Source organism: Caloenas nicobarica, chromosome 5, assembly GCF_036013445.1.
Source record: "Caloenas nicobarica isolate bCalNic1 chromosome 5, bCalNic1.hap1, whole genome shotgun sequence".
NCBI classification, from domain to species: Eukaryota; Metazoa; Chordata; class Aves; order Columbiformes; family Columbidae; genus Caloenas; species Caloenas nicobarica.
In genome coordinates this window covers 36,604,207-36,627,689 of record NC_088249.1, presented here as the reverse complement: position 1 = coordinate 36,627,689, position 23,483 = coordinate 36,604,207, and the positions used below count along the sequence as shown (strand labels likewise).

At 46.0% G+C, this 23,483-nt stretch overlaps 1 protein-coding gene across 1 annotated transcript in view; it reads right to left on the bottom strand.

The window, feature by feature from the left end:
• Nucleotides 1-624: 624 nt before the first annotated feature.
• PLEKHD1 (pleckstrin homology and coiled-coil domain containing D1) overlaps nucleotides 625-23,483 on the bottom strand; it is a 28,247-nt gene continuing 5,388 nt past the window's right edge. The window contains exons 2-13 of the mRNA XM_065636428.1: nucleotides 19,795-19,888; nucleotides 18,767-18,856; nucleotides 18,191-18,267; nucleotides 12,372-12,463; nucleotides 9,842-9,894; nucleotides 7,786-7,880; nucleotides 6,765-6,858; nucleotides 5,267-5,445; nucleotides 4,376-4,508; nucleotides 3,656-3,800; nucleotides 1,542-1,691; nucleotides 625-944 (exon numbers count right to left, since the gene is read on the bottom strand). Coding sequence (XP_065492500.1) covers nucleotides 784-944; nucleotides 1,542-1,691; nucleotides 3,656-3,800; nucleotides 4,376-4,508; nucleotides 5,267-5,445; nucleotides 6,765-6,858; nucleotides 7,786-7,880; nucleotides 9,842-9,894; nucleotides 12,372-12,463; nucleotides 18,191-18,267; nucleotides 18,767-18,856; nucleotides 19,795-19,888 — 1,363 coding nt within the window. The 3' untranslated portion in view covers nucleotides 625-783. The remainder of the gene's footprint in view (nucleotides 945-1,541; nucleotides 1,692-3,655; nucleotides 3,801-4,375; nucleotides 4,509-5,266; nucleotides 5,446-6,764; nucleotides 6,859-7,785; nucleotides 7,881-9,841; nucleotides 9,895-12,371; nucleotides 12,464-18,190; nucleotides 18,268-18,766; nucleotides 18,857-19,794; nucleotides 19,889-23,483) is intronic.

Here is a 23,483-nt window from a genome sequence, read left to right as displayed (position 1 = left end):
CTTCTGGCAATGCACAGCCAGATGTCCCAGTGCAAAAAAAGTACAAAGGTGATCCCAGGAAGTTCTGCCCACAGTCAGCACAAAAGCAACCCTCCCTCCAGCTTGCATTGATGCCACTGCATTACCTATAAGCTCTTCCCTGCACGTGATCATCCTTGGAGCCAAATCCACAGCATCCTCAGCTTGTCTTCACCTAGTGTTGCTAACATTTGCTTGAAATGATGTAGCATCAAGAGATTGCTCTGTGTTTGATATTGTTGCCTGTGCTTGGGAGGCTGGAACTGCTGCAGTCTTCAGGAAATGTGTCCCACTGAAGTGCTGATGACTGGGGGTGTGCAGCGAGACGTTTCCTAGAGGAGATCAGGCAGAACAGGGTAAGCTGTGTCCAGTCGGGGAGGTTACATTGTCTAGAGCATAGGCTGATAAAGGGCTTTTGCAAAAGCACTTGTGTTTGGCAGCAGACTAGACAGGAAAGGAAAGAAGAGGCACTTCCTAAGCTACGGTCTGTGGTTCACTCTAACACCGACCGTGGTATCTTGGCAAAACATGGTTTAATGTAAGCAGCTGAAGCAAACAGATCTGGAGTGATCAGCAGAGGTCTGCTAGGCTACAGGGAGCGTTCAAACTAAAGCAAAGCCACTAACTGAGGGAATTACCTACACACAACCTTCCCCCACTTTCCCCACCAAAGGGCAAATCTCCCTTCTGACGCTATCACCTGATGGTGTAACTTTTGCGGGGCTGAATGGCAAGTTGAGAACAGAAGCCCCTTCCCACCAAGAGTCACTTTTCATCCCCTGAAGCAGAATCCTTTTGTGACCTCATGATTTGGTAGAGAGTTTCCCTGAAGTGCTGGTCCTGGCTCAGTCTTTTGGCCGCTTCTTTCAGCTCCTCAAGGCTTTCAGCTTCTGAATGGGAGAAGATGAAGGACTGGGACTGCTTCACTGAAACAAAAGCAGCACAGAAAGGTCAGCACTCTCCGTCAGGGACACAAACAGAAGACAAAGCTGCACTAGAGCACATGAGCCATGCGATCAACACAACTCAGAGCCTGGCAAGGGATGAGCTAAGCACTGCACTTTAACAGGTTCACCGTATTGTTTGCAGAGGAGGAAAATGCTGACAGCATGGAAACACACTTGTCTTCTTGACAGCTGTCTCTGTTTTAGGGTTCCCTGTAGAAACTGATCTAACCTTGCAGATAGCCACTCTGAGCACTAGATTGGATTGGACAATGTCCAGGTGACCCTTCCAACCTAACTCAACCTATGATAAGCATTCAGATGAAGTCAGCTTTGAGCATGGTTTTTTAGGGACCCAGGGCCACCACAGCAGTTACCTTTCAGCCCACATGAAGAGACATGCAACCAGTACACAGACTCTGCTCTTTGGTATAAGGAAGCTCCAAGTTTCTCTGTAGCTCCATTCTAATACTAGGGCATATGAAATATGAATCACATTTTCAGACCTCACTGCTGTCAGCCCCATCTGCACATACCTGCTCCTGCAGGATGTAGAAGCAGCAGCTACCCAATACCTACAGTCATTCCACGAAGTGCTGGCTCTCCGGCGGTGGAAGCGGCAGCTCTTTATGCGACGAGTGGCAGCCTTGTGGAGGTACACAGAGTTCTTCATGATCACAGGCATCTTGGCCTCCAGCTCGGCATTGCGGATGCACTCTTCAAAGAACTCTGAGAAGACACTACTGTGAGCAGTGATGGAAGAGACACTTCAAGCAATGAATCAGCCACAAGGGACTGCACTCACTGATGGGTTGAGCCAGATAATGACATTTAACACCTCCCTAGATCTTCACAAACAACAGTCTGTGAAGCTCTGGAGTATCATCAGAATGAACAAGTTCAAAATGACAAAAACCTCCAGTCCCCAACAAATGCATATTCAAATTATAGAAAGAACCACAACCATCCATACCTCATCAATCATTCCCACAGCTGCTTGTGATTCAGCTTCCAAAAGCCTCTGATATGATAAAATTTCTCAACTCTCTTGCAACAGAGGGCTCTGAAGCCTTGCTCATTGCACTTTCTTTGAAGGACACTTAAAACCCATCAAGTTTAACTGCAGACAGGGAGGTGCTGGCAACAGTGGCACGGGAACACACACATAGGCCATATATGGGCAGGGATTTCTAAATAGCATAGCAAATACTAGCACATATATGCATACATCACAGGCTCCATAAGAAGCCTATGTCCAAACTATGGCAATGTTATTCTGTCCTGATCTGCCACATAAGCTGCTTTTCCTGGCTGATTTCCCCTCTCATGGTCTAACCAACATATCTTCTGCCATTCCAGTCTTGCTGTCCTCCTGCCTGTCACTGATCTCTTGCTGTTCAGAGGGCTCGCGTGTCAATGAGCCCCAGCTCCTACATGAAAGGGCAGGGCAGAGCTGCAGGAATCACTTGGAAGGACTGAGGCAATCTGTGCTGGGTCTGACATTAAAGGGAACATTGCTGGTCCCTCACGTTCTCTAGGGCTTTGCTCATCAGTACACTTTTACTCTTTTGAAGAAAACACTCCCAAAAATCTGAGATGAGAAATGAGTGTCAGGAGACATTCAGTGCCAGAGGTTACTCACTTATGCCCTGTGCAGGCAGCTCAGATGTAGTTGAATGCTGAGCTCAACACATCCACTTTTTCTTACCATGGCTCTGAGCCAGTGGGATGAATTTCAGAATCATGCCCTTTTGTCTCAGTTTAGAAATCTGATGTAGAAACTGTTGAATAATAGTTTCATATATTTATATATAAACTATAAATATGTGTATATATATAAAAACTATTTAGACGTGTATTTATACTTGTATATGTAACAGTGCTCAGAATGCCAGAGGACTTTTTGACTTTTCTATATTGGCCCAATACATCCACCTTTCACTGAAATGAAGCCTTAACTGCACAGACGCAGCATCTTCCTAACAGCTTTCCCCTGCACTATACTTGAGGATAGAAAACAAGGAATATTTCAACCAGTTGAAGCTACTAACGTCAATTCTTGAACTTGAGTCAAGCCAGATGCTAGGGTAATGCTCCATCTTACAGAAGAGAAGGGAGGAAAAAAAAAAGGCAAAGAAACAGATATAAGCTGTAAGGAACTCAAGCCTTACACCTGACCCATGGACTGCATTTGTCTCAGCACCACAGTGCTGAGCTGATGCAGTGATTCAGCTCTGAGTAAGGATCCAAACTTCACCTGCTCAGCCACCTACCAGCATGTTACTACAGCAACTGTGATGCTCCTTAAACTGCTGATGTTCTCGTAACCAAGGCTGAGAAAAGAGTTTATCTTCAGGGTAATCAGAGGATCTTTATAACTCAGACCTAGTCAGTCTTTACAGCTCTGCCACAGCTTCCCTGTTTGACATTTTGGAAAGTGTCTGGTTTGTCTTCCACCCAACAGGGTGGGGTGGGATAATTTTGCTCTCCTTTGAGGGCAAAACACCAAGTGCCTGCATAGCACATTCTGAGTCCTCACAAGGGAGATGTGGTTGAGGTACAAGGAGTTAGGAGAGCACATTGGGTGGAGTTTTGCTAATTTGGGAACTTCTTTTTGTGTCTGGGAAGATGGATAGAAATATTTCCTCTCTCAGGACTTGCTCCTCAGTAGAGAGGGTGGATGACTGACTTACTTCTCAAGTTACTGACATCTGCTTTCATCTTCTCCTCTTTCTCTTTGTTGCGATCCAGAGAATTTAAGCCTTGCTCTAAGCTCTGCAATGCTTCCTCAGCTTCTCTCAGTCTCTTCTCCAGATCCATGCGCACCTTCACCTCAGCCTGAGAAAGAGAATAAGCATTGCTGAAAAACAGCTTGTGTCTCAATAACCCTCCTGCTAACTCACAAGGTCTGTGAAGGACCCCCCAAGCAGATGAAAATGAAAAGACAACAGTAAGGAGAACCAAGAGAAATATTGTAAGAAAACAAAAAAGCTGTTCCTCATGTCTTCAGACAGAATCTGAAGTCCAGTTCATCTTAGTAATCCTCCTTTACTCTGACTTTCATTTTCACAGCTTTCCTCTCATTGTATGAACTATGTGGAATCAAAGATGGTATTTCAATCTGTGAATTTGTGCTTATGTGAGTACTTGCAGCTGAGCAAGAACAGGAGGACATCTTTCCAGCTGAGATGGACTTGAGATAAAGGCAGTCAGTTCCCACAAAGGGATGCACAGTACTTCGTTTCAGAAACAAAACACAGGTTAGAAGAAAAGGATCATATCAGTAGTAGCTTCACAAACAAGAATAACTAACACAGCTTAGGTCAACTTAGCTTTAGTTTGGCCAAGTGAAAGTTTCCAGGAGAAGAACTCTGGGCCCAGGGACAGCAACATGCAACATAGGCAGGGGATACCTTGAGGTCTCTCTCCGTCTGCTGCTTCTCTGCAGTCAGCTCCGAGAGTGAGTTCTGCAGCGCTTGCGACTGGGAAGAGTAAAACTCCCGCTCCTCTTCCAGTGCTCGGGATCGCTCCTCGTTCTCCTTCATCCTGGTGCAGGGCACAGCAAAGCAAGACAAATGAAGATGACCATTCCCACCCCAGCACATCTCAGAGGAGGGAAGGGGCTCAGTATCGTGATGGAGCATGCTTAACTACCTGGCTGCCCTGAGTGAAGAGGCACTAACAGGAGCACTGTCTGCGTTTCACCTCAATAACACAAGCATTCCTGGAGAAAGCCAGGTGGACAGTTCTTGAATGGAACATTCTCAACCCCAGATAAGGTCCAGGAGCACCAGACACTTCTTATGGACAAGTCCACGAACACCAAATGGATTCACATTCCTGAGTTCTGACATGAAAGGAGCAGGCCCAAGCAGCAGCAAGGAGTTCAGCTGCCCTGCCTCACTGTCCCCTCTGGAGTATTTATAACCTGTACTCCTGCCATAGGAACCAGACAAGCTTCCAGACTTGTTCTTGTGTTGGCAAGCAAAAAGCAAGTCAGCAGATAGCCATGTCATTTGGCACCACTAAGCCTGAGCAGGACCAAAGTGTCCTCTTCCTTTTACTGCACCCAAGAAAGGAAATTATGAAGGATCTTGCCTCTCTGCAGGTCTCAGGAGAAACAGGGGAACAGTTTTGAAGTGATACTAATTTTAAGCCAGAAAATATTTAGCCATACCTTTTCTGATTGCCTCCCACCTGTGAGGAGGAAAAAATACCTCTTTTCCAACCACCCTCTTCACACTGGATCACAACCCATATCCCTGTTTCTGACACCACTGTAAGAGCCCCAGTCCTCACTTCACCTCTTCTCTGCCATGAGCTTCTCCTCCAGAAGTTGCTGCATCTTCTCTTCAATCTGTTGCAGGCTGCAGTGCAGTCCCTGGATGGGGCTTTGCTCTTTGCTGGGGCTGGTTGGAGGAGGGAGCTGACTCTCATTTTCTTCCAGCATCTCTAGCATTTGCTGCTTTTCCAGGGAGAGCTCCTTTAAGAAAGGTGAAGATTGTATCAGCCAAGTCTAACATTTCTGCTTCTGTTTCTGCCTGTCTACTCCCTATTGAGTCCCTCCATCCTCACATCCACATTCCTCATTCAGGTTAAAACCAGGAGTAACAAAATGTGGTTTTCCCTTCCTACCTGCCTCCTCAGGAGCAAGCCTCCACCATAGCCTTCCCTATGCAAGGTGTGAGAACCTGCAGCTCCTTTGACACAACATGCTAGTAAGGACCCAGACTGTGGACTGGATCCTTGTGCTTCCCTAGTGCATTACTGATGCAGGCAGCTTCCCTGCCTTCCCCTCTCACCTTGCTCCTCAGTGTGAACTAGAGGCAGCCCCTTGGTGGTACTTCTAATTGCAGGGCAATAGGACATATCGTACTGCTTTCCTGTGAAGTGTTCAGTCTGCTCTGCAACCCCAGCATGAATGCTGCTTCTCTAGCTTTCCAGTTCTTTTTTTCGTACCTATAACTGTGGGCAAGGAGAAGTGCTCAAATGAGCATCACCAACAGATTTTTGGACAAACTTGCAGGATCTGACGTGAACATTAAGGATGACATTGAAGCTTCAGAAGGTCAGCTGTGTGGAAATTTCACAAAAATACACATTTAGAAATTTCCACCAATCCACCAGAGTGATACCAAGTTAGGAAAGGGTTTAATACACTGACACCCAATTACCTAAATTCCTGTATGGTACATAATTCCCTGGGAACCATGCTCCGTTCTGTGAAGAAAGAATACCCCTCTCCTGCTCCAATTTACTACAGGACTTAGGGAGCTGCAGTTTGGAAAAAAAAAAAAAAAAAAAAAATCAGAAAGCTATCACAGATTTACAGCCATGTTGGCTGGAATATTCCTCTGGTAGGCTCTAGTCCAGCCCCCTGTTCAGAGCTGGTCTGTCAACACAGCAAGATATGGTCATCTGTGGCTTTCTACAGCTGAGATGTGAAAACCTTCCAAGATGGAGGCTCTTCAGCCTCTCCCCACTGCCTGCCTACCTGTCCAGTGAAAAATCTTTCCCCAGTGTTCAACCTGAGGTTCCCAAACCGCAACTTATGGTCATTGTGCTACATCACATCACCTGGTTTGGTTCTGCCGGGCTCCAAGTCACTTCTAGTCCTTTTCTGCAGGGGATTTTGGCCTTGATATCAGCTATCGAATGAACCTGTTTATCTGCACAGGACTTAACTCCAGCACTAGCAGATGTTCGATTCATTCCACAGGACAGCATCGCTTTCAGCCCTGGTCAGTTCTCATGGATCGTTCCCAAAATGCTGTCACTCAGAGGGGAGAAATGGTCACTCACCTCTAGGGTTTTCTGTAAGGACTGTGTCAGGCTTCGCAACTCTTTCTTTTCTTCCTCCACTCCTTTAAGGGAGCGGGCTGTGAGCTCTAGCTCCCTAAAGAAGCAGAAAGGGGGACAGCTATTGCAGGGGAACACTATCCCCACAGACTGCACAGGCTGTGGATCTCTTCGTGCAGGACCTGCGAGTGGCGGCTGGCACAGGCAGCCCTAGAGAGCCAGGAGCCTGCCAAGAAGCATCATGCCTTAAACACACTATGGTTGTCCAGGAGCTTTACTGTGCCTCCTGATCCTCAAACCAAAACCAACTGTTCGTGTGCTTCTCTAGCAAGGGCAGGGCTACGATTGCAAGTGGCAGAGCTCAGACAGGGCAGTCATGTCTAAGCAGATGTAGGTCTATGAAAAGAAAAACGGTTTGCAAAATCAAACTGGCTTTTCTGAGATGTTTAGGGAGAGAAAAAAAAAAAAAGAAGGCAATGGCAAAACATATCCCTTCAACTAAGGGCAAAGCACTTGTATCCTTCCCCTTCTAAATACATTTGCTGTTCATCTGTGCATAGTGTAACTCTAAAAATGACAAAATTATTCTTGGTTAGGCAACTTCATCATCCACCCAGTGTCATTCAGCTGATGGTGGGAAACAAGATTCAGATGTCTAGAGCTGACATGGCCGGTCAGTCAATCAAACTAATTGCCTCTCTGAAATCCTCTCACACCTGTCCATTGCCACGCCACCCCAACTAATCTGGGGTCTGCTCATGTCGCAGCCATTTGAAAATTAAGTTGCTGGAGCCCTGAATGCAAAATGAAACTAAGCTGAATTCTGTTGGTCACACAAGTGATAACAATTGCAGATAAACTCATCTCAACCATTCCTGTTGTGATCAATATAGCATCGATCTCCTTCCCACACGCACAAAATAGGTGGATTTTACAAACTGTTTTGATTGACCGCCACAGCAGCACTTCTCCCCAGTGCAGGAGTTTGTATCCTTTTCATGCGCTGCGCAGTTTGCCCCCTTACCGTCTGATCTGCTCCTGCTCCAGCCGCAGCTCCTGCACCACCTCTTCAAACCGCTGCTTCTCTGCTTCCAGCACCTGGTTCAGACGCTCGAGTTCCTGAACCAAAAGAGAAGACAGAAACGTACTCTGCTGGCACACAGGAGAGAAAGGCTTCCCTGTTAACAATGACCGGGACTTTTAACCTGAGCTACATAGAGCCATGGGGTGTCCGATTCCACCACACTTTTGTCCAGGGGCAATTAGAAGGGATTGAAGGTTGGTTGAGGATTTCCAGATATCCAGAAGTCCCAGCCCCATTGCCAGGCACCTGGAATTCCCTGGCACGCTGCTTGCACAGATCAGCTCTGCTGCATATATACAGAAGGTCCAAAGCTCCCTGGGAAAGCTGGACTCAACATGCATGTAGCATTTCCAGGCACCTATGTGTGCAGATACAGAAAGCCTGGCCAGGAATGTGACAGCCTCAGCACTGCTACACCTGAAGTGTGATATTTCTACTAGCTTGGCCTTGCTTCCCATTCCCACTGGGACAGGGAAAGACAAACTGCACAGCTACGGCTTTGCCTAGTCTAAACAACCTGCCACTATCTTTGTGCTAATAAAACCATGCTTAAAGAGCATGGAATACCACAAGGTATCCTCCAGCAGTGAAACAGTCTGTTCCCCTAGTTTAGAGAAAGCAGTTGTATGGAAAAGACCTAGTGCAGATGGAGAGAGACAAGGACAAATCACAGTGAGGGTCCTGCTCCTGATCAGGTCCCCTTGCAGCTTTAGCTGCTAAACAGAACTCCTGCTGCAAGCCCAGGCAGGCCACAAAGCAGCACTAACACCAGATGAATTCATAATAAGACTCTTGCTCCATGGTGCAGATATATGCTTTGAGCTGCTTTCGCAACATATTGCTCTGAAGCCTTCAGGCTCACAACAGGTCACACCACCACGGCTCAGCGAGCTATGTATTCGTTCCTTCATCAGTACCAAACTCCTTCGAACTAACCTGGCCCCATTTGCCCTTTGTGGGCAATGAAGACACTGTGCCTGGCTTTGTAAGAGCAGATACGTGTTCCAGGGTCTTTAGACAAGGGCATTTCCCTCCCTATGGCTGTGGGTTGTGCAGCTGGCTACCTCACCAGAAAGAGATGTCTCCCTGCAGAGGCAGAAATAGCTTAGCCCTAAAGGAGTGTCCAAGCCACCTTTGAATTTTAGCTCTGCAGAAATGCACAGAGGAACGACACGGGACTAAGAAGCCCAGGTGGGTAGTGCCATCTTTTGCTAAAGAAGGGCGATGGTGATTTTGGATTAAATGTGAAAGATAACACACAGCAGTTTGCAAGATTGCAGTGTAGTGGTCTACATCCATGCAGGCTTTCCCACCATGTAATAGGACAACCCATTTGCAAAGCTATCTTGCAACAACTTTATGGTGGTGCTATAAAAAAAACCTGGTATAGATCTGGTGTAAATAGGAGAATAGGCTACTTTAAAAAATATTAAGCAAATATAAGTTAGGAAAAAAATAATAAACTTGATAAATTAAAGTATAATAATTACATCTAAGGGAGTGGTCTCAAGTCTTCCCCAGTGCAATGTTTGTTCTCCCCATCTCTGGTGTGTCCAAAGAGCAAACCATGTTGCTTTTTGCTGCTCCTTTTTTCTCACTATGGTATCTCTACACCAGAACAATGTCAAGTCTGTTTATTTGCTTTCTAACTGTGGAGAGAGACAAGTTGATTGCCACAGTCTTCTCGAATCTGCCAAATAACAAGTGTATAACTCAACCCAGTGAATATGAATTTAATCTGATCCTCGTCCTGGAGACATAATCACAAGCACACTGCATGGAAAGTGCCTCGGAAGAGAAGCAGGGTTACATCTCCAGGACCCACCTCATGGCACAGCTCTTATTCTTTTCTTCATCCACAGGGCCCAGAGGTTGGCTGAAGACTATTTTGGCTCCACAGGATCCCTACCTGAAACCCGACATGCCTTCAAACCAACAACTCCCAGCCTCCCAGTCCTGTCACACTGAAGGAAATCGGCTTGTGATGAACACTCACCTCTTTTTGCTCCCTCTGCAGGCACAGCTCTTCCGTTTCTTCCATTAGCTTATCTACAAACACACACACACAGGCCAAATGCAGAGAAAAGCAAAGAGAAAAGCAATTTATATCCTGGGGATATTTATGAGTATGAAACACTGGCTGTTTGAAGCTTGAAAATGCAGCGTTCCCTGTTGTTCTTTGTGTATCTGTCTGGGAGGCTCCAAAAGCTGAGATGATGCTAATGGGATGTTCTATAATTTCCCTTCTGCCAAATAACTTGAGAAACTAAACAACCATATTGCTGTGTACTCCTTCGAAGGTTTCCTCTCTGTGTTCTTAAAGAGCATTAACAAACTAACCTTAGCAATCCTGTAGCTGAGTCAGGAAGTAATCTTATCTCCGCTTCACACATGAGGAAGCAAAGGCACAGAAAGGTTAAGTGGGTGCACAGGGTTGCACACCATGTAGCAGCAGTCAGTCCTCCTGCAGCTCGGTGCCCCATCCCTACCCGCTCAGCACATCACCCTCTCCATCAGCCTCCTGGACATCACTGCCAGATCCCTATTGTCACCTTGAGATGTCCCAAGCCAAGCACAGAAACGAATCCTCTAACTTAGCCCCGAAACCTTTAGCTGTTAATAATAGTTCCCCTCAACATCAGTTGCTCCTATCTACTGAAGACACATGCCCACCAGAGACTCTGCTCTGATCCTTACACTGTGACCTGATGTACCTACATTGTGCTACCTTAAACAGAGGCCCTGCCTTAGGCAGCTCTTAGTCATGCTCACAGGGAACTAGACAGAAACACATTCCTCATGGTTAAGCCTGGGGTTTAGCTCTCAGCTCTGCCATCCAGCTGCCACGTGAGCAGGGGCAGATTCACTGTAGCACTTCATGATTAAGTCTTCTCCATATCAGGTGATGAAGATGCTACCAGTTTCCTTTGTACTAGGGAACCGAAGAGATTACTACTGCTGGCACGATTACTACTGCTAGGAGGAATGCAGACCTCCTCCTCCTGCCCACAGCAGGGCTCCTGGATCCAGAGCAATAGTGTTGTGTTGCTGAAGCTCTGCTGTCCACCACTGCTGCCTTTCCTCCCCACTCCAGCCCTCTCCCTCCTTGCCAGGACCCAGCACAACCTCACTGCAATTACACGGAGGTTGTCCCACCTTCCCTCTTCTGCCCCTCCTGGGGAGGACCAAGCTCAGGGCTTGATGGGCTTCTGCAAGTTCCCTACCTGAGAGAGAAACCTGCATCTCAGCTGGGTTTGGGGCAGGTGGAAGGTAACTCCAGGGGGATTCAGGGAATTTCCGAGAACATTGTTTGCTTCCTCCACAGAGCCTTGAACTGCTGCCAGGAGCAGTTCCTGACCTCAAAGCTTAACTACAGGATGGACACAGATCATTGAAGGTCAGGCTAATGAGGTAGGAGCCTCAGTACTTATATAGGAATACATAGACAATTGCTGTCAGAAGAAAGTAACCAACTGTGACAGTTGACCAGCTCTGAATGTTCTTGTCATGGACCAAAGAACCCAGTGAAATATATATTTTATTTTATTTATATTTTATATTCCAGATATCTCCTGTTTGCCACAGAACATGCATTCCTCTATGCCTCCATTACCTTTTCTTTTGTCATACTGTGGCCCTCTTTAGTTTCTTATGCTCTTCAGTCTGCTCTGATGGTTGCAAAATAATGTTTTGACAAAACTTTCTGGTTTCTAATTTTCCTCCTGTGTCTCCAGGTCCTCCCCTCAGCACTCTATGTTATCCCTTTGTCAGGTGTGGAACCATTCCTCCCTGCCTCACATAGGAGCCCATTCATCAGCTCATACATGTGAATGGCGCTTAGGTGGCAGAATGAACATGCCTTGATACTTGAATTTTGATCTCTGTTACATGTGAGACCATATACTGAGATCACTGCTAATCAGCATGGATGCAGAAATGCAAAAGGCTCTTCAAGATTCCTCCAGTGGCTTGATGATTAAGAGTGGATACCACAAGCCTCTGCCATTAGACACCTTAAACAAGCTCATGCAAATGCTCCCACTTCCAATATGAACAGTGCGAGCAAAGGCAGACAAAGACCAAGTAGAATAAGACCAAAAAAAAACAGCTAGAGGAGGAAAACCTGTGCACAAAAAGTTGTGATCAGCCTCAGAAATACCAGTCCTGTGTGATTCACGGAGACAAATGTACTGGCTGTTTGCCTGGTGAGCAGCTGAAATCAGCACATCTAAGCTTCTCAAAGGCAGCAAACATTTGTGCAGTCCAACCACGAGGAGCTGCAGGACTGCAGCATGCTGGCCAAAGCACGTTCTTCCTTTCACACAGATGTCCAGATCCTACCTTAGCATTTTAATGTTTTGACTCCTTTCAAAACCTGAATTTCAGCTGCTGACTGCTCAAAAGCTTCAACCAGTAAAAGTCAGTCGTAAAAACCTGTAGCTGCTTGGCTTGACCACACTGACAACTCCAGAAAAGCAAAATGGCTATTTTGGGGCTTATGGCTTTTGGAAGTAAGAGTTTCCTACCTAAATACTCCTGTTTCTCCTTGGCTAGCTGCAGTCCTTGGGCTTCCAGACTCTCAATCATGGCTTCTCCCAGCTGGGCATTCTTCCAGGTCCTGGGGAAGGCAGACACAAAGCAAACAATGTAAGAGAGCTAGGAGTCCCATAGACCCAGGCAGAGGACTCAGCCCAGCAATCGTTCAGTTCAAACATGGAGACTCTCATCAGATGGGAGAAAAATTCTCTAAATTTTTCTCCACAAATGAATGGAGAAATTTCCCTGGCATTCAGTAATATCACAGAATCACAGAATGTTAGGGATTGGAAGGGACCTCAAAAGATCATCAAGTCCAATCTCCCCGCCGGAGCAGGAACACCTAGGTGAGGTTACACAGGAAGGCGTCCAGGCGGGTTTTGAATGTCTCCAGAGAAGGAGAATCCACAACCTCCCTGGGAAGCCTGTTACAGTGTTCTGTCACCCTCACTGTGAAGAAGTTTCTTCTCATATTTAAGTGGAACCTCTGGTGTTCCAGTTTGAACCCATTGCCCCTTGTCTTATCATTGGTTGTCACTGAGAAGAGCCTGGCTCCATCCTCGTGACACTCACCCTTTACATATTTATAAACATTAATGAGGTCACCCCTCAGTCTCCTCCAAGCTAAAGAGACCCAGCTCCCTCAGCCTTTCCTCATACGGGAGATGCTCCACTCCCTTAATCATCTTTGTGGCTCTGCACTGGACTCTCTCCAGCAGTTTCCTGTCCTTCTTGAACTGAGGGGTCCAGAACTGGACACAATATTCCAGATGCGGTCTCACCAGGGCAGAGTAGAGGGGAAGGAGAACATCTCTCAACCCATATATATATATATATATATATATATAAAATGTTTTCTTTTTTTTAAATAGGGGAGCTGTATATCAACAGCTGGCAGCTATTCAAATGTTTTGGTTTGTTTTGTTTTCCCAATGTTTTGGAGATTTCTACAGTGAACTTAGTCTTCAGGACTCTCCAGACCGACCCAGCACATGCACAGCCTCCAGCAGTACCTGGAAACCATTAAATGGATCCCAATAGACTTTAGAACCAGATTTTAGCTGTTAACTCAACTAACTTCCCATCTGCCAGTGACATTGTCTTCTGCAGTCTTTCCAATACTTTGCTGCTGTAGCCACTCCTTCCATTCAAACACTAACTGATTATTGACTCCTTCCCACAGCCTTCTATCATCAGCCTTTCTGGTACCCATCATCCAACTTGGGACCAATCAATCCCTCCTCTGCTAAACTTGTAAGCCACTAGGATTTGGTGTCTGCCTACACTGTGAGTTAAGTGCCTCTCCCTGTAAAAAACCAAAACAACAAAAACCCAAAATCAACAAACAAACAAAAAACCACACAAAAAACCAAACAACAAACAAAACAACAAACAAAAAACCTCAAACACCCACGACACCAAAACCAAGAAAAAACCCCCACACTAAAAACAGAAATACAAGCCAAAGAAGATGCCGGCAAGTAGGAAGAGTAAAAGGAAGCAGACATATTCAAAGAGTACCTTGTGCTATTGTAGGACCATTGGCCAAGGGATCTCAAGGTCTGTAGAACACATTATAAAACTAAGCTGCAAAAAGGTCTGTGGAGCAGATGCCCATTACTGATTGAGTTGATGGCATATTAATGATTGAGTTGATGACATATTAAATACCAAGGACAAAGACACACAAATCAAAAACAGAACCAGAAATGGAGTTTGCTGCTGACTTCCATTCATGTTCCATTAAAAAAATTATCTACACACATCAAATACATAAAATGCATACATAAAATTAATCCAAATCTATTTATATAGATGCACATACGGGAACAGCAATTGCTGCCGAGAAATTCTGCCATCTTTGTTAAATCCTAAGGGAGTTTATTAACATTAAATACTCCTAAGCCTTCCTGTACCAGGCCTCTTTGTGAGCCATTTGAAATTGTAGCTTTTCAGAAACCATTAAGTTGGCAACCTCTTATAAAAAAAATTCAAGGCAACCTGTACTTCATCTCTTACAAAAGCCAGACAAATACATTAAACACATATCACCCCAGGGACCAGGCAGATCACAGCTCCAGCAGCCCAAGCACTGCCTTGTGCTCTTCGCAGTCAGCTGGGTTTCTTTTCAGCTAATGAGCATCTAGGATGTTTCTAAAGTGCAGAGGAAATTAGCACGCTAATTAAAAAGGTGATGTTGTGCCCACAGGTAGACATCTTCATCTTGAGTGAGAAGAGGTGGCTGTGAATGTGTTTTTCCCCTAACATCCTCTCATACAGGATGAATCTGATTCTAGAGAAAGGAACAGCAAACAGCTCAAGGGTGGAAACACAACAGAGTTCATCATATGATCACTTGGAGAGATTCAAAATGTCTGTACCCTTTAAGGTGTCTGTTTATCAGGTTCACTTTTCCAGAGCTCACTTCCTTCTGCTTTCCCAGCCTACCAAGATACTTTCCTCTCCATAACTCAAAGTTTCTTACGCCCACTACTGTATAACTTAGAAGATGAACCCATATCACTGTGTAGCATTTCAGCTTTTATTCCTTTCATCTGCTGGAACCTTTGCCAGTGTGTAACTGGAGGTACAGGCTCTGACTGCAGCTGAGGGGCGAGCAAGTGCTTTTTTTCTGTACTTCTTACCAAATTAGTTTTCATCAGAAAAAGCCACATTGCTTCGAATGCTGGAAAGCACAGGGACAGGAATGCCCTTGAGACACGTAGAAGGTGCCCTTATAATCCACTTCTGCAAAAACACCCCAAAGCTTTATAGTATCTCCATTTGCTATACAGCTCAAACACCAACTGTTCCAGTCCTTTCACAGCACTGGGAGCATCTCTCTAGCTTTGCCTGCATTTTACCTTTCTCAGGAGCATCCACAACCAATTTTTGGAGACACTTAGCACTTCATGATTCACAGGATGTATGTGCTATGTTACCTAGTTCTCTCTAGGTAATAGCCCAGGATGGATAATCATCTATAGTTATGGGGATTAGCAGAGCGGAGACATTAAAGTATGACTATCCAAGGAGACAGGGTATATGAAAGTAGAGTTGCCTAAGTAGGGAGCGTGAGGGTCAAGAAAGGAAGGAGTGTGGTTTTGCCAAGGGCCTAAAGGAGTAGAGGGTATAGATTTGGTTCTTATCCAGCAGCAGCCACAAATATCTTCCAGGAAACAAGAGAACCAGGACAACCCATTTTTTAATCCTTCCTGAAATGCCAGGTGACTTTTTTTTATGCCAATCACAAAAAGTCCCCAGCAGAGTGTCACAGATAGGCACACAGTGTGGCAACTGTTTGCATGTTTCTCAGAACAAGCACTCAGCATTGCTCTCAGCTGGGCTCAGCCGTACCCTAGTTCATGCCTTTCTCCTGACAAAAGGAGTTGGTGATGTGTTTTTTCTTACTCATTGCCCACCAAGTCTACTTTTAACTAGTGGAGGGGATGCTGCTATGGACATAGAGAGAGCATGTGTGCCCCCCTCCCCTACTAACAGCAGCAAAAGCCTCTGGGGTGGGAAGAGAGCCAGCTGGGAGTCAGGGCTTTGTGCATTGCCCTCGTTTGTGCACGTCTGAAAATCTTTTGAGATCTGGCAAGCGTGGTAAATCCTAGCCACAACACATTGGAAGGGTACAAAGATCATCAGCTCCCCTCCACACTGCCTAAGCAGCTTCCCTATCAAACCAGGAGGCTTAGAGAGGAGTGAAGAGCTGAAGGCATCACTGAGCACACTGAGGGTGGAGGTAATAAGCTGTTGTGCAGGCACTGCCTGCCGCCCACCCCAGCCGCAGATGTCAAAAGGCGGCAGAGAAAATGGAAACAAAGAAGAGAGGCTAGAGGAACCTTTCCACCCTGGGTTCATTTTTAGCTCTTTCCCTTATTTAACAAAATCTCAGCCTATGAGGCTGGGTTTTTTTTGAGTGTGGTGTGGGGTTTTTTATCCTTTGGTTGGGTTTAAATAATGAGGGAGACTGTAGGATGATCACAATAAACTGGAAATTCTGCAGTGCCATCAGCAGTACAATCTCTGTCTAGGAACAGGACAATAAAGCAGGTTGCCTAGAAGATTTCAGCTGCATCATTTTAGCTTTCTCATTCATCACAGCTCAATTTACTGGCCCCTGCCGTGAGTTTCTGGCTGCTGCTTGGCTCCCAACCTGTCCTTGGGAGCATAAATCTGTGCTTTTCCTCACATACAGGTTATCATCAGCACTGATTAGGCTGGCACGGGAACTGCATCTCTCTCCTCCTCTAATGCAAGAACAGAAGCAGAGAGGGGAGGGAAGGGGGTGTCACAGGCGGATTTTCAGCTAGGTGCAGGTGGTCTGCTGTGTGACAGCAGCCACTGTCTAGCTCCTGTTTTAAACACTAGTGCTGGAATATTGGAGCAAGGACTTGCATGTGAGAACCCCTCCTGAGCTGTGCAGTTAAGTCTAATGTTGGTGAAGGCAAGCGGAGACCTGTGCTATTGAAGAAAAACCTCTGAATTACTCAAGGGCTAAATCTGAATTCCTCATCCTCTGCGGTGGCCAAGCCTGCTCATGCTGAAGGGGTGACAGAGGTCTGCCTTGGGTCTTGTGTCCTATGGGGCTCATGCTCCCATCAAGCTTTAATGGACAGCTTAGTGTTGCACTGCACACAGTACTGTGGAGGTAGCTGAGCTTGCTCCAGCGCCAAAACCAGGCTCACTGCAGCAGCACAGAGCTTGGCTTAGCCTGATCCACCATAACACTGTGTTACCCGTTAACTACGAACGAACATTTTCAGCCTCATGGAGTTGGAATTAACCAAGATACCTCCTTTATCATGCATACATGCATGCATACATTAGTATTACAAGTTAAAGTTGCCTGAAAGGGCAGCTTTTGTCCCTACAGTCACAAAAGATCATGTACAAACGCTGTAACGTAGCCGCGAAGAGCAGAGTAAAGTGCTTGTTGCTTTAAGTCTCATAGCTGAATAGTAGGCTCTGCTCTACAGCTCTGGAAGTTTCTACCTGGCTTAGGAAAGTCAAATCCCTGTTTAAAGGTTAGTTCTTCCTGCATCTAGTGAAATTTATAAAGACCCTGCTCTGGTTTCACAGGACAGCTGCTCATAGTACTGTCAGGATTCTGAATGCTGAGGGATTGCAGGGCTGGTGGCCAACAAGACGCAAATCTCTCCAGCTCTCTCAGACTATAAACTCAATATTGTATACATACAGCAACCAAACCCTTTCATCCATATGGGTGGGCTGGAAATGTTTGGCTAAAACCTCCTGCCCTGGAATTTAACCTGCCTCCGCATTTCAGGATTAAACTGCCTCAAGAGTCCAAATCCTGTGCGGCCTGAGCACCCCAGGATGTGGGCAGGGGGATGCACACACAGCCCATGGGCACACGATGGCCTCAGGGCTGTTACTGACATCTCGGTGTGGCAGGTGGTGTTTGGGAGAGCAGGGACAGGCTGGTGAGGTCCCTGCTCACCAGCAGCGTGTAGAGCCACATGGGCAGCTGCTCCCCAGAATTGTGCCTTGCCCGTTCTGCTCTTACCTTACCCCAAATTCATACATCTGCGGTGTAGGGAGTTTTTCTACAGATGACAGCCTGAGATTGTTAGCATAGTCATACTGCACACCGAGGCGCAAAGCTTTGTGTCAGCTTTTCATTTAGGGAAGGGATGGGTCTAGGAGGCAAGTGAAGGTCTCAATAGCCTTGAGCAGCTTCTCTTCCTCCCATTAGTCCTTCTAGTCAGGCTTTTTCCTCTTTATTCTTTACACATCTACAGAGCAGATCAAAGAGAATACGGAATAGAAAGCAGCTTACACTTTTCCAGATTCCTGTAGCATCTCCAGCCACTGAGCCTGCTCAAACTCTGATTCGGCTGCTAGAACAATGTTACCCTAGAAGAGAGGAGGGGAAAAAAAAACCTGATTAGAGAGGCTGGTGCTTGACATGCCTCTGTGCACAAAATGAACACAGCTAACATATTTGTGGTAGAAGGAGAGCCCACCACAGGCTTCCACCTTCATGGGAGCAAATATGACCCAGGCCTACCACACATTCTTCCTTGGAAAGAGATGCACACAGCAAGAAGTCACACTAGGAATAAAATGATAGGGTAACATGAGCTGTAGGGCTCCTGAATATATGTCTACTGGTCTGCTAGTATCACAAGACCTACTGTCAGAAAGAGCATGTTCCCTTGTTGGTTGTAAAAGCAGGAGCAGCAGCAAAGCCTTGAGGTGACTTGGGATGCTAAGCCACCCTCTCTCACAGGATACTCTCCCCAGAGAGGGTAGGCATACCTCGGTGGGGCAGGACAGACTGCCAATCCAGCTCTGCTCATCAGCAGTAAATGCTTCATTTATTTATTTCTGAGAAGAAAAATAATCTACTTACATGGAAGTCTTCATGAGAGATCTTTATGGCATAAGGCATGTTGGGCTCTTCTTTGGGCTCCACGATGCAGCCTCCCAGAGGTATGACACCCTGGGGATGAACCAGAGCACTCCATTAAGCAAAATAAAGTAGAACTATTAACTAACCAGGAGTTGAACTTTCACTTTTGGTCACATGTGGGTCCCTGCCCTGCCTTGGCTATCCCAGGAGGGGCAATACACACAGTTCCTGAAAAGCAGAGGGACTCCTACCACCACTAGGAGATCTTCAAGTAGAAAGGGGGTAAAGATGGGTCTCCTGCTTACAGCTTGGAGGGAAGGCTGCTATCTAGAACATGGAAGTGGGAGCTCTTTTCTCAAGCAGGAGGTGATCTCCCAACAGGGGCAGATGTTGCAGAGCCACAGTGTGAGAGAGGTTCTGTATCCATTACCGTCACCACCAATAGGTCAACAACCCATGTGTGCTGTGTGGGGATGGATGGATGGCCTGCTGCCCCTGACCAGGCTGGGAGAAATCAGCATCTTTGGAAGTACACGTGCTTCACCAGCCTTCAGTGACTACAGAGGATAAAAGCAAACTCAGGGCACAGAGTCCCCTCCGTGAGAGCTCCAGGAGGCAGAGCTACAGAGGATGCCTCTCAGGGCTAAGGACACAGGGGTTAGCAGGGGCTGGCTGTCATCACTTCCAAGTGCAAATACCGGTTAGGAACAAGCAGCAACCAAAGCTGCTAGCCCCACCACTGGCTTTGCCAACAGTATTCTCATAGCCACAAGATTAGTTGATTAAGAGATCAAGAAAACAAGGCAAATACATCTACTATCAGGTTAAAAAAAAAAAAAAAAAAGACGACATGTACCTGCTGAATCATTAAGGAGCCTGAAGAGGTGCTGACATGATCTTGCCTTTTTTTGAGGCTTTCCTGGATCTGTGAGAAGTTTGTGACTTACCTCTTCTTCACTTGCTGGGCCCGGGGAGGGGATAGGAGCTAGAAACAGAATAACCCCTTCTGCCATGCAAATGCTGCTCACCTTGGGGTGGATATTGAAGTATTTATTGCTTTCAAAACTCTTCTTCTCACTCTCAGCATAGTAGAGCAGGAAACTCTCCTTAATGATGAAGAACCTTTAAGACAGAGAAAGGAAATAATTTCTGTTAGAACAAGAGGTTGTGCTTCACAGCACAAGAAAATCTCCACCTAACTAAAGCAGCTTTCTGAGCAGAAGGGTTTACTATTCCCATGCAACCCTAAGGTGGTTCCTGACTCCTGTTCGTAGCCAAGAGGTAGTGCTTAACACTGAGCACCAAGTTCAAGTGCTTTGGGCTTCTACTTTATCACAGTGTGCACACACCAGTGTTGGAGGCAAACCATAGCATCATTGACTGACAGGGGAATGGGGCAGTGGTCTGCATCCGAGACAGGAGCACAGCCAAAGCTTTTAGCATCTTGACCTGTGCATACTCTATCTAGCCCATATGTTGGATTCACTCTATTGGAAGAGAGCTGCTCCTTTTGTCAATGGTTTCTCTCACATGGGCTCAGAGCAACTAGAAGCGTATTTTTGCAATCTACTCCCTCCCACCCTCGGAATAAGCCAGAAAGGAAGTGTTCCCGCTGCAACACGGAGTCATGTGGCAGGGACAGTCACAGGCTGGCATCCCCAAGCAACTCTCAAGGCAAAAGCTTGGCCATGAGAGCACTCAGGAGCAGAAATAAATTTTGGAGGTATTTTTAAGCAGAGGTCCTGTCAAAGTCTCCTGTCATTGACTTTTGTAAATACAAAGGAATTTTTTTTTCCTTATATGGATCACATTAAAATGTTCCTTGTTCAGCTCAGTTAGCCTTAGGTATGCTCTGATGAACACTGCATAGTAGCCAGAAGATATCATAGCTTCTGTAAACCAAGCCTCTAATTTACTGGAGCATGTCCTCAAAATTGTGATTAAAGGAGTACCACTTTATAGCTTATTTAGATGTTCAAAATACCCCTGTAAGAGTCCCTCTCTGAAAACTGAGGTTGAATTTACCCTGCAGGCAGTGGTATAGGGGAGATATGTCCAGCTTAGCTTAAAATCAGTCTAAATCTCTGCAGCACTCAAAAATGCTGAAGAGCAGCTGAAAAAACAGGGATGAGTTTAGTAGGGAGGTTTCAAAAGAGTAAAGGACAATATTTTGCACTGTATTTTCTGATATGAGAAAAGAGGGATTTTGAAAGACAGTGGAAGGCAATAAGCTGAAAATGAATAAAGAATGCCCTTCTTACACTGCACAACACCCCGCTGTGTAAATCACTTTCATGTGGTTCCGAGGACAAGAGCTTATGAGGAATTTGGAAAGGATAAGGCATTTCTGTGAATAATGAGAACATCCCAAGGAAATCCTCCTGCTTCTGGGCAGAAAGCCTCCGCTGTGAGAGGTCAGGAGGAGACTTCTCTGGGCAGCGCGTTCCAGCTGTGCAGCCCAAGGATTCCCGCACCATCCTCCAAAGCCAGCGTTAACGATGGGCTGTGGGCTGAGATCTGGTCCACAAGAGCAATTCTAACACCTCCACATGCCCATCCCACCCCAGTCCTCTCCTGGAACAGAGGCCCCATCAGATGGAGCACAGCGCTGCCTCCAGCACCGACAAGAACATCGATGTAGTACCAGTTTAGTTTCTAAAGCTAAAGAAAGAAGTGGAAGCTGGCAGAGAATTACCAAGTGTAGACTGACTCAGGGGAAAGTTTTAGCACTTCCACCAGCTCGTGTTTCTTGCTCTTCTGCTGTGGCTCTGGCAACACAGGTGAAAATGCCACACGTCACAGGCACATCACCATAGATTCACAGAGGGAAAGGCACAAGACAAGAGAGCTAAAACTTCTGAACTCCTGCAGCAAACTAGAGCTCTGGACCTACTGTGTACCTCCTCTAAAATGTTTAAAAGAGACAGTCGTTGAACATCTACATCCAGAAATATTCTGAACATATGAAGACCAGCAGCAATTCATGTCCCACAATTTTTTTATTCTCCTTGTCCACTCATCTATACCTACTCACGTTGTCATCAGACGTGGGGAGGAGAAGAAAACCCGCGGCCTCAGCAGGACACTGTCTTCTCACTTGATACTCCAGGAACATCATGGTTGACTGCCTAACTTTACCTCTTGTTCCTGACCACAGCCTGGCAAAACCTCCCTAAGCAGAACAGCATGACTGCGGGGAGGGTGGGGAGAAGAGGGAGAGTTAGGATAAAAAAAAAGGAAAAAAAACCCCAACTCTTCTTCATTGAGCTCGTTTAGTTGGTAGAGGACTGAAAAGGTGCTCATTCATAGTGTGGCCTGTCCAGCAAGTTGTTCGAGCAGGAACAATTACTACTCACCTTCCACCCAGGGGATGCATATCCCTCCCAGCCAACCTTGTGTCCCAGTGCATCTCCTGGAGGAGTTGCAGCTAATGTCCCCTCAGCTGGGAAAGCAATGCATGACCCTACCTGTAGAAGAGGTGGCTAAGATGCACGGGGGGATGGACCCAACTTGCTTTCCCTATGATGGGAACTGCCATCCTCAAAATCTCTTGCCAGAGTCCCAGATCAGGGACCAAAAGGGTTTCCCTGTGGTGGCAGGCAGGGATGGGAAGGAGCGTCCCAGAGAAGGTGGGGGGCTGAACCGCTCACACAGCTTTGGCCACCGGCCCATTTAGCAGATACATTAGGAACATCTCTGTGGGACACACTCCCAATAGAGAGGATTCATCAAGGCCTCACCTCTGTGTGAAACGAGGATTAGTATTTTCTGATATATTTGCATTAATGGCAAAGGCAGCCATGACCCACACAGGCTCAGAGCTGACTCTGGCCAAGGTGGGTATGAGAGAGACCTTCACAGAGCAGACAGGGCTTGTTCCCAGTTCCTCCTGCCCACATCATTTCTGTGAGCAGCAGCCTTTTGTCCTCCTGCTTCATTTTTCCTCCCACCTCATAATTAGCTCTATGACGAAGTTTTCTTATGACTTCACTTTGTATCTCTAATGTCTAATTCAAGGAGGACTTGATTTTTTTAGAGGGATATGTTACCCCATCTGCACAATAAATACAGAAATAACATATTTAAAGAACAAACAGATCCTGCCTGGTCAATGGGCTGTGCTTGGTCCAGTGGGCCAGAGCGAACCAGATACTGCGGGCACAAATACATAACTAATTAATAAAAAACAACACACCATATGAAATGGACAAAGTCTGTCCAACTCTTTCAACAGTCTTTTCAGTCTGAACATCCTTGAGAAACATTTGCAAGACACGTAAAGATACTGATCTTTAACCAAGTGAGATTTTTAATCTAAATGTCAACCCACAGTTAGATCCAGGTTTTAACTTGTTACACACTTTTTGTGTGTTCAGTGCTACTGATAATCCCCACAGTATAGATTATGCTGCAGTGGAGGAAAAAAAGAAAAACCACAACCACACACACACAACACACTACCACACACACACAAAAACCCCAAACAAACAAACGAACAAAAAACCCCAAACCAACCAAGTAACGAAAAACCCCACATACCACAAACTGAGAACAAAGCACAGCAGAGATGTCAGAAAAATGATGTGCCTTTGGCACATTGATAAATTTTTAGATACCTGAGCTCACAGATGTGGACAGAATCTCTGGGGATTTAGAATGAAAATATAAAAAATAGGAGTTTTTAACTCCTATTACAATAATAATAAGTACCAACCCC